Source organism: Rhopilema esculentum, unplaced genomic scaffold (genome assembly GCF_057945365.1).
Source record: "Rhopilema esculentum isolate cy_ngs unplaced genomic scaffold, ASM5794536v1 HiC_scaffold_36, whole genome shotgun sequence".
In the NCBI taxonomy this organism is placed as follows: Eukaryota; Metazoa; Cnidaria; class Scyphozoa; order Rhizostomeae; family Rhizostomatidae; genus Rhopilema; species Rhopilema esculentum.
The window spans coordinates 2,264,139-2,280,898 of record NW_028300847.1 but is presented as its reverse complement, the minus strand read 5'-3'; the positions used below and the strand labels follow the sequence as shown (position 1 = coordinate 2,280,898).

Below are 16,760 nucleotides of genomic sequence, written 5' to 3'. Positions count from 1 at the left end.
TTATTTGCTCCAAAAAAGTGAGTTTCGATAGAACTTAGCAGATGCTTACTGAAAATGGGTTCGCAAAAAACGTCCTTTTGGACTTTCAATTTTCTGAGAGATTGGAGGTCGCAGAATGGACAAAAATTAAGATATTAAACGCGCAATAATTTCTCTCAAGTTATTTTCGATCTACACCTGGATATTCCATAAACGGCTGTTATGGGCCGTTCTTTACTCTGGGTTGTAAAAAGTTTATATTTGCAAAAATCTTTTTGTGGTACAGCATTCAACAATGGCTTTGAAAAAGTAAACGTTTTGTAACACGTTAACCAAGCTTCTTGTATGACACTCTTCAGGGTTTAAAACGTCAGAACATTGATAGAAAAATCTACGCTGGGAAATATGTATATAGGGTTGTGGATAGAAAAAAGCCCATCAGAAGCGCGAGCACATGATTGTTGAGGCTGCCCAATCAGTGCCGCTTGCCTATTGAGAATGTTACCAATGGAGTCCAAAGGTGAAAACGAACTCATTTTGTCTACACAACAGTGGCTTTTTCTATCTACGTCAACATGAAAAAGCCACTATTGTGTGGACAGAAAAAGTTTGATTCAAAATTGCATTCAACGACGCTGTGCTTGTTTGTGTTTGTTGCTTAGTTGCAGAAGTACCACTGCACAGACTATTACGTGACACAAAGACCTGTGGGTGTGCCTTATTACCAGCCGAGCAATGGCCTAGCAGGCCTCTACGTTCGATAACTTCATGAAATTAAGAAAGAAAGCTGTAGCTATTGTATTTATAATACAGGGTGTTTTTACAAGCGATCAAAAAGAATTTTAAAATTTAATAATGCTTTCAAAGTCTAAAAGCTTCAGCGCTTAAAGTTAATATGTGTATGTTCTCAAAGGGATGCAATGAATGAGGGTCTATGCGGAAGTGTCTCATTGCTCCAAATACTATTTGTGTCAGCAAATTCCATTAATCATTCGGCAGACGAAAGAAAGACGTTTAATCAAATGAAGTAATAAGAAGAATTAAAGGCGTTTTGAATAAATGATTTCTGGGTCTGATGCAATTCAGTGTTAGGCAAAGAAGGGTTCTCAAGAAAAATGAAAGAATAAACGTCAAAGGCTGACTTTCAAGTGGCGATTTACCTGCAGTGGTATCATATCGCGCGGTAAGTACTTTATCGACGCTGTCTTTCGGTAACTGTTCACTCATCGGTGACGTGCCAATCGCATCTGAGGATAATTCTAGGCTCCTTGCGGTATGAAATGAGTCATCTGGAAGAAAAATATCGGTATGAGGTCTTTTCAAATTTCTTCATTTCATAAATAAATGTTTGTAGTGATGGATCATAAAGTAGCAGGAATAAAAACGGTGAATGCAAAAAGCATCATAACTACAGATATAACTACATCATAACCCCAAGTAACACAAGAATTTCTTAAATTTAAGCCTATATAGTATATAAGCAACCTTTATGTGGAGAATCGAAATCTGGGCAAACGTTTGTATACAAGAGTGGATGAAATGATCACATAACATAAAGCTACATCAAGACTTCTTATATTTAAAGATATATTTGGCGCCCAGCGTGGGGTGCGATTTATTTTTATAATTCTGTCGTCAATCGACCAGTTCTTTTTGCTGGTAGTATGTGAGACCCTCGCCTCCACTCTGGAGTTGTCCAGTTTAGTATTGACAAAAAGTGACAGAGCTGAGCACGTAACGACATGATTCAAATTTCCAAATGTAGGGCATATATTCCGAACAAAATTTATTGCGTGGAACAGGACGGACCTAAGTTGCGCAAATAAAGCATCCAGCATTTTATCAAGGAGGGTAATGGGAGGGATAGGGAAGGGGGGAGGCGGAAAGTTGTTTAGATCTGTCATGACTAAGCAGTTGCCACAAGCTTTTTGAACGATCAGCCTTAAATGCTCCTTGAAAATCAAAAGGTTTAGGTATTGTAAATGTTTAACAAACAACCGGAGCCTCAACGGTACAACTTACATTAACAAGATTTACAAAGCTATAGCAGTATTGCTTAATTCGATTTCAAATGGAAATCCAATTAAAATCCTCGGATGGGTGTCTGGAAAATCTACAGAACTGAAATAAAGCTTCCAGCTGTGTACACAAATTGGCACTGTTGACCAAATACTTGTACCTTCCAATGAAATCTTTATTTGTCAAGAGAGGTGGGCAATCAAAACAAATGCAGTCAAAAAAGGAAGTCAACGAATAAGACACATTCATCATTCATATAGCTAGCCCCAAAAAAACATCAACAGAAGTTCTACGATTTTACTAGTCGTTTTACGTCATGTTGTTTCTAATTCCAGTTTTTGCCTACTTCGAGGCTATGCCAGCAAGGAAGTCTACTAAAATCTATCGATATAATTCCATCGAGTGATCAAATGTATCCCACACAATCTAGGCAAGCTGCGAGCGATGATTTCCACAGATAAATGACCGTGAAAACGCTTGGCTTGGATGCTTGGTTTGTGAGAGAACTGAGTATTCTTAAGTCTTATAAATGTTTATTTAAATCATGGAAGCAGAACAACAATATATCAGTGCGAATTTTAACTCTTTTCGAAAAAATAAATGTACTTAATTCATAAGGCTTCTGAGCTCTAAAGAAAATTGTTTTGCTGCTAAGCCGCACAAGTGTTGGGCTTCACAAACACTTCTTTTGGCATTAAAGGCGAATACGTACGTTTTTGCATATCTATGGGTTTCTGTAAAATCACTTGTGAGAAAAGACAGATTCACCGCTTTTAGTATTTAGCTAAACATATTTCATATTCACAAAAATTTGGAAAAAACAGACTTTGATTGGGAAAATACATAAATGTGGAAAACAGGTCGTTTAATTATTTATAAAATAGCTACCATAATTGCAAAAGTTTATTTCCAATAGCGATATGGAAACCTGAATTGTGGATAAAACATGTGTTTTTCGATAATTGGTGCAGTTTTGCCATTTTGGATTCCAGTTTTCGCAAAATGACGATAAAAAAATTAGCTGTAAACTCAACATAACAGTTATTTTGTACTGTTTTATGCTTGTTTTATTTGCATTTGCGTAGGCTGCATGCATGCATAAGCGAGTAAAAACACGAAAGAAGTAACATAAACAGCTTTCCAGTTTAACTCTCAAACGAGTTATGTAGAATTGATGAACAGTTAAACTGAAAAAGTGACCTTTTCATTAACTTTATGTAAACTATTAATTTTCGATGAAAGACAGCAAGGCTGAAAAGACTGTTTTGTCATCATGCATCGTAAAAATTATTCCTTGCAATGTGCTTAAATATGCTTGTTTCAATAGCTAATGTATTAGACTGTTAGATCTTTGAGCCTTAACTAGACTCTAAGAAGTTAATTTTTCATGCCAATTCTTATTATTCACTTTCTTATTATTTATGATCATTTTTGCTACATCATATGCCTGTCTTCTACAGCATGTACACCAAAGCTACAACTCTTGCCGAAAATCTTCTAAGATCAACAACATTAATGTCATTTAAATTAGCTGTTCCCCTCTCCCATTTCAAACAATGTTGGATTTTTCTTCATAGAAATACACTTCCATAGTAGGTATTCTGTATTTTAGAAACTATGGTGGCTGAGGTGCTTTTCCAACTTTGATTTAGGGAGGAAAGGGGTAACTTGGCTTTTTATATAGACGTAAAATGAGAATAGACTGAAAATTGACTAAACAGCTTAGGAACTTTTGGCAAGATTTTTAGTGATGCCAAGAGATGTCCATGACGGTTTGAAAAATTTCAAGCTACTTTGCTCATCTCTCTACCAATAAACTGATTGCCTTCTAAAAGAAACTTAACATGGCGTGCTACGTTTCAGAATCAAGATCTTCCATGGCATTCTGTGTTGCAAAAATTCAAATTTAGAATCTGTTTCCAACCTCTGGCTCAGGTTAAGGTGGTTTTTTCTGTTTTAACACTTGGTAGGATCGTAACAAAAACATTATAACTAACATGTTATATATAAAAATGATGGTAGCAAGTTACCCGTGACAGCATCAGCTGGTGGTGATGGCCTATCAAGCTCTCTCCTAACAAATTCGTCATCGTCCTCATCGTCCTCATCATATGCACCTCTGGACTTGTCACGGTCGTCTTTATTGGTAGAGCCACTTCTGCAAAACCTATCGAAGGAATCTAGGCTGAGAGATCGCTCTTTATTCCTTGATTGACGTAAATGATCCACATTGTCGTCGAAATCCTCATTGCTCACATAGGTTATGCGATAGGCATCTGAAAATTGAAAATTTGAATCGTTTAATCCTACAAAACTGTCCCCTACTTACTGGGGGAAGTCACAAATAACTTTAAAACTAGAAAAGTAACGAATCGCAATCTATATTCCTTTTTGAAAATCGTTTAGCAATTGTTTTGTAAATTGGCTCTGAAATAATGTAATCAATTTGGAAGAGTTTTTTTTCGTTTTGGTTTTGAAAGTTATGAGGTTTTCTTTAACTCTCAAATTGATGAAACTAAAACAATGAACTCGTACAAATGCAACAAAAAGTATTTTTATAGCAAGGAAACAGTGTGAATCAACCAGAAAAGCAAAAGAGGTTCAAATGGATGTTACAGATACTAAAAAAATAATGATAAAATCAAATCTTCTATGCGTGTTAATTAACTCAATAGGCCTAAAAGGGAACTGTCTAAGCTTGCCTTCAGAATTGACACTGGAAGGAAGAGTGACATCGGCTTGGTATTCAGCATAGCTTGAATCTGCTGGCTTGGAATCCATATCATGTGTGTTATGAAGCTCCGGTGACAGTACCCTAGGGTCAGCGGCCATTCTATCCGCGTTGGAGCTTGATATTTCTTGGTCCAGACTTAGTCCTTGGGTTGCTGTTAGAAGAGTTGTAGCATACAATACCATAAAATAGTAAATTTTCCATTATTTACTTGATCCTCAGAGCGCATTTGCTTTTGAAAACCCTAGCTAACATCTTTTTTTGCCAAAGAAGAAAGCAGGCGTCATTGTCAGTCTAAATTCAAATCCCATTTATAATGCAATTTATCACGACCTTCGGCTATTCAAGACCGATGGCAATTTCTTGAAAAAAATGAAAAATAGAGCTTGAATTTTTTTTTTCTCAGAAGTTTGCATACAATTGCAATAAACATTCGTTTTTAACGAAAAAACGCTTGAATGTACAGCATAACTTTACATAAAAGTACTATTTCAGAATATGGTTTCATGAAATTTAAGTAAGAACAACTGGAGAAGTGTCCTAACGCTTGATGAAAGGAAAGATTCCTGTCGGGTTTGAGAGCGTTTTCTTTGATTCTAGAGTAAACCCGTGGTGCAATTCGTGCAGTTTGAAGTATAATTAGACCTTTTGCTACTACACGCGGCAAACTAGGTGATTATCATTGACTATCATTTCAATCTGTCTCAGTGCAGTGAGAGTACTGATTGCAAAAACGGTAAATATAACATAGCAATCAACTGCTTCATAAAGACTATAACAAAATATGTAATTCTGCGGGTACTCGCGCTAAAATAACGCCACCTAGTCCAGCGTTTCTCTACAAAGTCTATATAGTTGGGATTCAAAAGCGTGGCAGAAACAAGACAAGAAAAACAAAATTTCGATCGGGACCGATGAAAATTTAAAGTATTTCCTTCAAAAAACAGCAGCGTACGGCACAGCAGCAGCAGCAAATAGCAACAACACTAAATGTTTCAGCTTCAGCCCACAACAGCATTTTAGCAATATATAAGATCTTTAAACCGCACTCTCTGTACAGTCGGTATCACAATATAGGCAGATTTGGCGATTTACACCAGTTTAAGACTTGCTTAAAGACAAATTGAGCATGAAATATTATACTTTTATTAATAATTTTCTGATGCTGGATCAAATTGCCAAACTTCAGTCTAGAGGTTTTGTTTTATTAGCCTGCGTGCAACTCAAAGTCAGTCCTCCTTCTGAGAAACAAAGAATCAAAACAATTATTTTTTAACGTTAGTAGAAATGTCATTCATTAATATTCCAATTTCTAGAATTTTTGGATGAGGTTGTACAATCCCGTTTATATCGTGAGAAAAGGGAGTTAAAAAGCCTTTTCAGTACGTTTCATTCATCCGCTAATTACTAATGACCGCCCACAAATTTTTAGTTTCCTCTGTCTTGCATTTATCATGGGGATTCTAGTTCTTTTAAACTACAAAAACGTCACTGAGCGATATTACAGGGAGAAGATACCCATGGAAAAATTAACGAGCATCTTAGGATATTGGTAAAAGTATAGAAGTTTCTCGTGATAGTGGACCCAGAAAAAATCAGCAGTATAAAGGTGTGAGTTAAAAATTCTGAACGTGATAATATTAATAAAGGTATGAAAAAGTGAAAGAAAAGGGTGGGAAAACATAACTGCATATGCCTTGAATTTTATATTCAGGATATTTTCAAGCAAGAGGATAAAAATCGCATTCACACTTAATTAAAAACAAGGTTTAACTAAGCCGTTCCGCTTCATTTAAAAGAAATTATCCACTCAGCTTAATTTAAGCTTTTCCACATCCCATTTTCTCGTCAATTCTGTCAACATATGCAAATGTACAGACCGAAATGAGACTAAACACGAAACCGGCCAAGAACAGTCACAAAGGTCCTTATGAAATATCAAAATCGAAATGAAACTAAACGCGAAACCGGCCAAGCAGAGTCACAAAGGTCCTTGTGAAAGGTTAAAAATTGAAATGAAACTAAACGCGAAACCGGCCAAGCAGAGTCACAAAGGTCCTTGTGAAAGGTTAAAAATCGAAATGGAACTAAACACGAAACCGGCCAAGAACAGACACAAAGGTCCTTAGTCTATTCCTTTCTCAGATATTATTTTCAGAATCACCAATCCACAAAGACCCATATAAATAAAGTTTTTTCAGAAAACCAGCCGGACTGCTAACCAAATACCCTTATACGTTGAGTATCTACTTTTGTGCGTTTTATATAAAAATTATCATGAAATATAATATCAACTGTAAGCAGCAGCTGTAAAAAAGAATATTCACGTCTGACAGCAATTGTTTAATAGCAAGTAGTTAGCACGAAATGATTTCAATGGCCTATTTACTATATTCATACCATATTTCTTTGATTGTAAGCCGCCGTTGTTTATTGGCCGCCCAAAAAAATTCGATTCTAAACCACTTCAGCGTCAGAAAATAAATCGAAAGTTTAATATCTAAAGAGCAGATTCCAACAATGCATTCCAAAATCGATAATCTATAATCTCTAGGATTCGAAAAGATTTCTCCCTTATCGCTAAACTTATCATTGTCAAAGTTGTTATGTTGTTCTTTCTTATTTTCATCATCAACTGCCTCACTAGTTTAGCTCCACACTAACCAACGCAGGAAATCCTAGCTGGATCGTTCATTGTGATGACATTGGCGAAATTTTAATTCGAAATAAAAAAACATAGGGAAATTCTCAGTAGGAAAAAAGACACGGCGCTCTTCATTGTAAACCCGCCGAAAATATTATAAGCCGCGGCAAACAAGCAAAGAAATGCGGTAAGTTGATTATATGACATACTGGTGTTGCTAAGCAGCAAGCAACCAATCATGTCCGGGTAAATCAACTATGAGCCAATGAGATTCTTACGCTTATCGTTTTCCTTCTTGTTTTCTGCCTGTATATCCAAACCAAGTAAAAACTTCTCATAGACGTCCTCATCCTAAAAAAATTCATTAAGATACGCTGAATCTCATTCCCAAACATATTTTTCTTCATAAACACTAAACGTTAGAAAAAGACAATTAAATAGATAAAAATCAACAGAAGTCTCAAAGCTTAGGGAATATATGCTTTCACAAGAGCGAAAATAAAGGAAAAACGAACATATAAATGAAACAAGTGATTTTGCATAGCCACGAAACGAAAATGAAACTCCCAAAGCAGGGAACTTGAAACATAAACATTCTGGAAACAGATCCCATTCAACAAACATGAACTACAAAACACTTCTAAAAACATTGTTTACCGAAAAAACGAATGATCAAAAAAAGTAAAAATGTCCAATCCATCTGAAAAGCTCTCAACATCAAACATAAAACAAAAATTGAACTGGCACTGGAACAAAACAATAACTCTACCAACAAATAATTGCAACCAAATAATTCGGAGATGTAATAAAGTATCTCTACCAATAGCTACACACTTTGTATTTCGTTCTGTAAAAGGACAAGTTAAACTTCTAGGTAATGCATTGGTACTCTAGTTGACTTAAAAGCATAGACAATAGACACAGAACCCAAGGACACAGACGGCAAGTGCCCCTCCCCCCATTTTTCAGAAACAAGAGTAAATACCCAATTTACTTGCTTACAATAGGGTCCTTTTTGCTTACATGTGCCTTCTTCGCAAAACTTCCTATACTTATGCATCAGAGAAACTCGACACTGTTATTTGCAGACCAAATGACTACTAGATAAATGTAAAAACATTTAACAATTGACAACAATGAAAATTGACAGAAACATCAACTGGCAAAATGTGGATGGCAAAAAGTATTAATCAACTTGTCCTGAATAAATAGTTACATTCAGGCAACACTCACCTCTACCTCGTCTAGAAACTCGCCATTGTTACCATTGCTGCTAAAATCTCTAGGTTTATCCGGGACAATGACTTTGATTGGGAATGAGTCCTGAAACTAAACAAATCAGCATTTCAGCTACGGTATTGAGTCAATTTTACAACAACATGAAAACGCTCGGAAAAATGTGACAAATATGACGCTGAACAGGTTTTGTGATACTTTAAAGCCCTAACAGTTGCAATTTTAACCTAGTGATAATGAGATAAATAATAAAATAAGTCGAATGAAAGAAAGAGCAAGCATGTAGGTCAATTAAGTATCACAGAATTTTGTGCATTATATCTTTTCTAGCAACAGGACAGTCAGCATTTTTTAAAGCTTTATTTCTTAAACTTCAATTCTAGATTTTGCATCAATAAATTCTCAGTAACACAGTACTCGGGGTGACCCCTAGAAAAGACTGAAGGGGGAACTGAAGTTAAAGGCAACATCGTTTAAATTCATATTAAAATTTTCTTTAACTTGTCAATCGGAGCGGTTTGCATGTCCACATTTCAAATGCCAGTAAGCTGTAGTTTGACCGAAGGGCAACTCTTGAAAATAGCGTACGAGATTTTGCCTAAAACAAAAGGGTTTCTAGGGATTTTCAGATAAAAGAACAGGATTTTCACAAAAGGTGTATGAGATTTTCTTGGAGTGATTTGCCCCTCAAGTTTGACAAGGGAAACCTAGGTTCAACTGAATGATTTTAATATTATTTGAATTATTTAGTTCGCCCGGCTTATATCTTGCCACATGCATATCGGAATGGAAGCATTATAGTCTTCCACGACAAAAGAATACGGCTCAAGCAAGTTTAAAAAGGAAAGCAAGATGCATTCAATATGCCTTCAATATCCCATCAATACCCAAAGAGGATACTTTCTTTATAAAATACGAAGGGCTTAGTGCACAAATTACACGATGAGTTATATTCCTAAATTCCCATCGACCTCAAAAAAATGCAAATACGACAGAAACATTCTTGAGATAAATTATGTGTTGCGACTGTCTGTGGCAAGTGACATGGTAAGAAAGCAAGACGTTTTGATCACAGAAGACGTTTTTGACCACAGAATGTAAAGAACATCCCAGAAAATGTGCTTGCAAACAGACTCCAGATAAATCACAGGTATCAGATTTTAGCAGATATGGTTAACGACGACTTGAAGAGTAGAAATAAACCCAAAGATGCTAAACTTTTAGGGCGTGCCCACCCAAAGTGGCTTAGATGTTGGAGTATTCCAACAATCATCTTTAAAACTGGACTCGCATCTGCAGGAATCGTGTAGCTAAATTTCTGTCCTCCAAATTGAGGCATACACAAAAAATAAAATCATAAATTGGCTGAATAAACATAGTTATCCTTATAGATGAGGAGGGATACAGAGTTCCTTGTTCCGGTTTATGGCTTAAACAGAAACATTAATAAGAAATCGAGCAATACCAAACGAATGTGATATTTGTATTTACTCGTGTTAATTCCCCACAAACAATTTGATTGTACAGCTGCTTTTGCCTGCAAAATATCTGTCATCACAACTTCCACTTTTCCCTAATCAAATCCCTCAGCCTTTCGCTAGACAGAAGGCAATTTCGAGAGCAATTCTACAGGTTTACATACTTTCGAGTTCCTTTTCCAAGCATGAATTCAAATATTGAATCAAAAGAACGATTTTCAGAGGTTGGCGGCTCTCATGACACAAGAATTTTCAATTTCAAGCGTATCTTATTGACAAAGATTTAGTTGCAAAATGATCAAGGAAAAGGCCACAATGACGTCATAACAAAGGTTCACTCCAAGCCCTTCGAGTGAATGAGCATCAAAAGGAAGCACTTAAAACAAACCTAGAAAGAAGCAAAGAGCTCTTTTCTGAACAGTTTCACTCTGCGAAAATGATAAAAACAGACAGCCAGTCCTCTAAATGACTCTGGAGAAGGGTTTGTCTTTTGAGCGCTTTGAGTCAGTGACGCATTTACATATGGGCCAACTGGGGCCTACAATTCTTAGATTTAGGGGGCCCCTAGCAAGATTTTGAAAAGCCTTTAACGTGCTCTTGATTTCAATCTTGTGTTTGAATTGGTTCGTTTTGATTATGTTCAGCCAAGAAAAATTTATGTGACATAATTTTTTTGGGGGCCCTAATCAACTTTGGACCCAGGGCCCCAACAGATGTAAATGCGGCCCTGCTTTGAGTAGAGATAAAATGCAAGATATATTTTTTACGTAGTTGCATTACCGATAAAATGTCGTTTTAGCATAAATTCAGAAGATCTACTTTGAGGATAGCTCGCAAAAATGCTTATATGTAACAGTAAAAAGGCGTAGCCCTGAGAATTCTTCTAGGAAAAGGCGTTCCCGGCAGGAAGAAGCTGGGGTGAAAAGAAGGGAGATCAAGAGACATCCAGATCAATGAGTGTTAAGAGAAAACTTTATGGCAGCGAGGAAAAGGTTGCATTGTGAACAAGAAAAATTTGGGATTTATCAAGTTTTCGGTCATTTACACAAGGAATGAATTAGCTTTGGCGTTATCAGAAACATTCAATGTTGAGTTTACACAACAAGACTAGATGTAAACAATGCCAGGCTAAGGTGAAAAATATATTCAGTGAGTCAATTCAGTCATGGAAACCTCCAAACTCCGAGATTCTTCTTTCTTAAACGTATCATGAATTTTGATTTTATTCGACTAGCAAGAAATGTAAGCTGCTTCGGCAAAGCCTTCTACAGAGGAGCAGCGATTGCCTAGCAGAGCAAAATCTTCAAGGATTTTTAGCTCATTTATAAAAGAAAATCTAAGGCATGCTTTACTTAGGATGTATTACTTATTTTTCGTACTATTAAGCATTTCTTAAATGTTTAGAAAACAGTAATCAAAATTTTTATAATTCAATCTAGTATATCAACAATAATTTAATTTTAATATCGTAAGTTTTTAGCATGACTCCCTGAAAAAAGACATAAGATCTGGAGGGTCACCTTGCATAAATATTTGGGAATGAAATGAAATATACAGTGAGAGCAAGCAAATGAAGTTTCGAAAGGGAAATGACGAGACGCTGCTTGATAGCTGAATGAAGGGAAATGGCGAGACGCTGCTTGATAGCTGAATAAGATTCTTGAAGCATAGCCTCAAATTACCTCTGGAATATAATTGTCATCCTCGAGCTCATTTGAAAATGTCCCACTAACGCTATCCTCGCTTTCAAGCCTGACTTTTGGTTTCCTCTTTGCACTGTCGCCTCGTTTACGTGAGCGCAGATGAGTAACGATATCGTCATCATAAGGATTACGGTGTGCGTGTACCGCAGAGCTGCCTGAGTGCTGGGAATTTGTTGCCTGACGCAATAAGTCAGGAGTCGACCGCGCATTGACACCGTCTGTTTCATCGCTTATAGTGACATCTGGCGGTGTCTGAGTTCCACTTGAGACCTGCAATGGTTGTGCGCCAACAGGCACAGCAAACGACTGCTCGGTGCCCTTAGAATTTTTCTTGGCGGCATAAAACTCATGAGGTTTGAATAATGGCTCACGAGAAAAGCTGCTGAGCGGCGAATTCTGAAAAAAATCAATGACGTCAACAGAAAGAGGAAAATATCTCCAGCGTCAGCTAGTAGATTTACAAATTATGGAGTCTATCTTATTACAATAAAACCACAGAACATAAAATGACCAAATTATACTTTACTTTTCAAGCAACAAGATTAAAAAGATTTAGCCTGCAAAATCTAGTTAATGCAGTATATAATGCAAATTCAATGATAAAACAGAAGGAAATTTTCGTTTAGCATCAAACAAATAGCCTCATGCCTGTTATTCCGTTGAAGTCATAATTTTTTTACTTAGGTTTTAAAATTACTTGTAATGCCTTTATCAAAAATTTGCTAAAAAGGTTAAAAAAATCAATAGCAAAATGAGCTTTGAACAATCTCGTTATTAATAAAATGAGCATTTATGCTAACAAGCTTTCCATATCTTACTTAAAGTCGCAAGTTGAATTAATAAATGGAGAAAATAATGTACGATGATCTTCTTTGATTATTGCCTGATGATTGCATTAAGCAAGAAACTCGGGGATGCAACTTAGAACAACAGTCCTGCTCAAAACACCAAAGCACGTTCCTTAATTAAATTTTGAAAAATCTTCAAATATCTCATGTTTTGTTCACAGCTCCTAAGCCAAAGCGATTTAACCTCACTACTTCACTTTTAAATCAAAAATGAGCTAAAAACAACAGGAAACGTTTACATTCTTCTTCACATTTATGATGAAAATATGAGAAATCTTATTTGTTTCTTGTGACGGAAAAAGCTGTTTTTAAGATAAACTTGGATAAAAAATTTCTGCATTCCGGATCAAAAGCTTATTTGGCACTGCAATTTCCACGTGGATTCAACTTCAATCTGCCGATGCAGAATTGCTAAATATTCGCAGATGCAAAAAAATAGTCTTGACTACGAAAATCTTTGATAATTTTGCCGATTTAGTAATTAATTTGTACTTTCAATACTACTGATTTAAAAAACCAAGGCGGAATTTTTTATCAGATAACAATATATCAAATATGTTTACACAGATTGAAGATCATCGAAAACTTACAAAGTCCAAGACAAATATAACCATTTCCAGGCCGACTAGAAGCTGCTCAAAAATCATGCACCGCTGAAACAATTTCAAACCTATTATGATATCAATTTCATAAAAACATTGCAAACATTCAATATCCCAACATTTAATTTTGAGAGTTTAGAGAGAAATATACGCATCTGAAAGAATGAAGTATGCATATTAACAAATAGCTTTATTTTCTTCAAAGTATAAAAGCTAAGGCATCGCATTCAAAATCCTCAGTGTCTTTGGAAGTAAGGTATAGAGACAAAAGGATGATCCAGCTTGGGTTCATTCAAGAATACCTGTTTTCAATGCTTTATACTGTAATGATACATATCATTATAACCCTCTGTATATTACTTCATGTAAATCGGAAGATTAGTAAAGTGAGACTGGATGTCTCCCGAACAACAACTCTTAACACGAATATTATGAATACTTTCACATCAAGTTCAGAAAACACCACAACCTTCATCTGGATTTTGCCCAGTTGCCATCCACAAATTTCTCTTTTTTAATGGCAGTTTCTTTATAACTGAATTCAAGTAAAATGACCTATGGCTTGGCATTTCCACCTTGCCAGGTAAAAACGATAAAACCAAGCTCAAATTTAAATTCCTTTCACTATTCATACTCTTGTCAAGCTATGCAATGACCTCCCTTAAAACTACTGCACCGTTAAATAACCTTCCTTTAGCTCTAATTTTTCTTAAATAATAATTCATTTTCTTACCTCTGTATCTCGGAGTAGCGCGTATTTTCTGTAGAACAGTCTAAGACTTTTTTCATTGGTTCGCAAGAGCTTGATATAACTTGGAAGTGAACTTTCCATAAACGTCAGGTACAGCCAAATATGACCTAAATATAAATGCATAACATTTGAGACTAATGGTGATGCGTTATAAAGCGCTAATATGTTGAGGTACAGTAAAAAACAACTGCCTTCATATGATGAGATCCAAAAGCTTCTACAAATTCGAGAAGACATATTCTTTCCATTCAAACACTCTAAAAGCAAACAGAAGGAGAAATATTTGATTTAACTGTGGTAATACACTTTTCCAGTTAATTAACTGATAGCCTACCAGTACTAATATTGTATAAACATAAATAACGACCAAATACAACAACTAGAGATAACGTTAATTCAACTGAGATTGCATTTGAAGAATGGTTTTCGTATTTTTCGGTTGAATCTTGAAAATATTGACAATAATTGAATAAACAATGATTGATTAATAATTGAAGACAAGGAGAAGAAGCTGCACATCGCACTCAGGAAAACTCGTAGAATATTCAAACTTTTCAGACAGACACCCCGCTATTGCCATACGAGGGCAAATCCTGCTACTATGGGCCAAAAGCATTTTGCAGTTCCCTTTTATCTTAAAATTTCATTAATTCGACGCCGTTTCGCAAGAAATATCTCTGTTAATGCACGCAAATCTTCGACCTTATAAGAAAAACATAAGCCATGCTTTTTTATTTTCTAGAGAATTCACATCTTTTACTTGCAATGTACAGCGAACAAAGATCTGATGAAAGATGCAAAATTTGAATAATAGAGCTAGACTCTCTATGCCTTCATTCTGCTTTCCGTTTTTTAGAAATAAAGGAAGCATAGCTGAGTTGATGCACGATTTCTTGAGCAGTTTCGTGCAGTGAGCTACGACGACTGGGAAACACAAGAGCTTTTCACGCATGTAAAGAAATCACTTTTCTGGAAGAACAAAGCTTTTAGGATGTTCATCGCAAGGTATGAATCTGGATATTCTTCCTTTTTTGAAATTTTGAAAATTCCCGCTGTGAAAAATGGCAACGATCGAAAGAAACTGTTTTGCATGTTTGGGTTTTGGATCATAATTGTGTTGTTCAGCTAGAACTTTGCCTTCTAGCGGCGTTTTTATCAGTTAAAATTTTCTTATTTCATTTTAAAATAAAAACCAACTTGCTTTACACAAACCATCGATTTCCTGTACAAATAGAAGCAGAGCTGGGCTAGCACACCAATTTTCAAGGGCAATAGAACCTTCGGTTTTCTCTTTATCAACTGAATTATATTTTTTTTGAGAATTTAACATGTGTGTAACAACATACTTGCCAAGATCAATTACGATTTATCACGCTTTTGGATAAAAAGTTGTCTCTTTTGAAACACATTTTGGCACTTAGGTGCAGTGTAGACATCTACCCAAAGGTAAACTTGCCCATTCAAATAAAAACGATTGACAAAGTACTATGTGATGTCTAAGTAAGCTAAGCATTACTTGTGTATCAAACAAACCTCGTTTAATTTCATCAGCAGCTTCATGATGGCTTTGCACCATCTGGATTGTGGATTTATGACAGACCTTTTTAACAAGTGGCCAATATCCATGTTTTGGTTCATTCAAACTATACAGAAAACAATAAAAATTATTTGCACCAAAGAACTTACTGACCATATAATAGAAAAAAATAATCTAAAATGGCTTCATGGAAAAAAGCACAAAAGTCATAAATTTTTTCGTCACAAAAAAGAAGAAACTGCAATCTAGAGCAAAATTATGGTACATCTATTATTAAAGAATGGATGAGGCCTAGTACAGCGAATTGAAAGTATTTGTTTGCTTGATGGATGGTAGCTGTCTGCAAATATTGACTTTCTTGTCTTTAGCTTTAAAAGTTTGCATGGAAACATTGATTTGATGTTTTTGTTGATGTGCAAACCCTTGATAGTTCAATTATAACTAGTTGGAAAACTTGATGAAACAAAAATTCACTTTCAAAAGCAAGATATCAGTTTCAAATTTTGAAGCAAGTTACAACATAGAAAATATGGCAAACATTTTAAAGGTTATGAACAGGAGAATACGACTTCTAGAAACTGACAGTTATCAGATAACAAACAGCTCACTTTGAGCCACAAAGGTATGAAAACTGTAAGGCGCTAGGCTAAAACAAAGAAAACAAAGCTACTTTATTGGGCTACATCACATGCAATAGTTTTACAGAGTACAGTATAGACTACACTGCAAAATCTGTTTTTTTGTGGAATACTCCTTACCCTAATGAAAGACCCATGTCTATGTGATGCAACAGACTTTTGAAATGTGGATTTTGCTTTGTGATTCCAAAATTTTCCATTTTCTGTGCCTCTGCTTCAGCTTGCATTTGATGCAACTAGGGTAAAACAAAATAACATGAATCATCCAATTAATTTAAGTGAAATTTAGACTGTAGCAAATAAAATTTAACGATTCCACTATTCTAGAGATTTTAGATTCGAATTTCGCTTGATCCATATAAACTATAAATAGTATAAGTCCTAAAATAAGTCGCTGGGGTTTATTTCACAAAAAATTTTTTGAAGTGGGGTCGGATTCAAAAAGGGGGCTTATTTAGCAGCAGCCAAGAACATTGCCAGAGAAAATATTTTTGCTCTATTTGAGGCCAGTCAGACTGCATAAAAATGCAAAATTATTTGGATAAACCTATTGTTGTAGAGGCAATACCTCAGCCCATGTAGCCTTGTTTGTGG

The 16,760-nt window shown here is 35.6% G+C and overlaps 2 protein-coding genes across 4 annotated transcripts in view; one reads left to right on the top strand and one right to left on the bottom strand.

Moving 5' to 3' along the window:
• The window catches only part of LOC135688540 (pleckstrin homology domain-containing family M member 2), a 30,336-nt gene that overhangs the window by 11,959 nt on the left and 1,617 nt on the right, over nt 1-16,760 (bottom strand). For 2 of the 3 annotated variants that reach the window (XM_089115766.1, XM_089115765.1), the window contains exons 3-12: nt 16,287-16,402; nt 15,525-15,634; nt 13,974-14,098; nt 13,229-13,291; nt 11,770-12,186; nt 8,607-8,702; nt 7,652-7,724; nt 4,701-4,883; nt 4,029-4,274; nt 1,140-1,268 (exon numbers count right to left, since the gene is read on the bottom strand). In XM_089115766.1, the coding sequence (XP_088971892.1) occupies nt 1,140-1,268; nt 4,029-4,274; nt 4,701-4,883; nt 7,652-7,724; nt 8,607-8,702; nt 11,770-12,186; nt 13,229-13,291; nt 13,974-14,098; nt 15,525-15,634; nt 16,287-16,402 (1,558 nt within the window). The remainder of the gene's footprint in view (nt 1-1,139; nt 1,269-4,028; nt 4,275-4,700; nt 4,884-7,651; nt 7,725-8,606; nt 8,703-11,769; nt 12,187-13,228; nt 13,292-13,973; nt 14,099-15,524; nt 15,635-16,286; nt 16,403-16,760) is intronic. The other variant, XM_089115767.1, reaches the window with a different exon arrangement.
• Nucleotides 14,601-16,760, top strand: part of LOC135688542 (adenosine receptor A2b) — a 31,521-nt gene continuing 29,361 nt past the window's right edge. The window contains exon 1 of the mRNA XM_065205441.2: nt 14,601-14,996. The gene's annotated coding sequence lies outside the window, so the exon portion shown is untranslated. The remainder of the gene's footprint in view (nt 14,997-16,760) is intronic.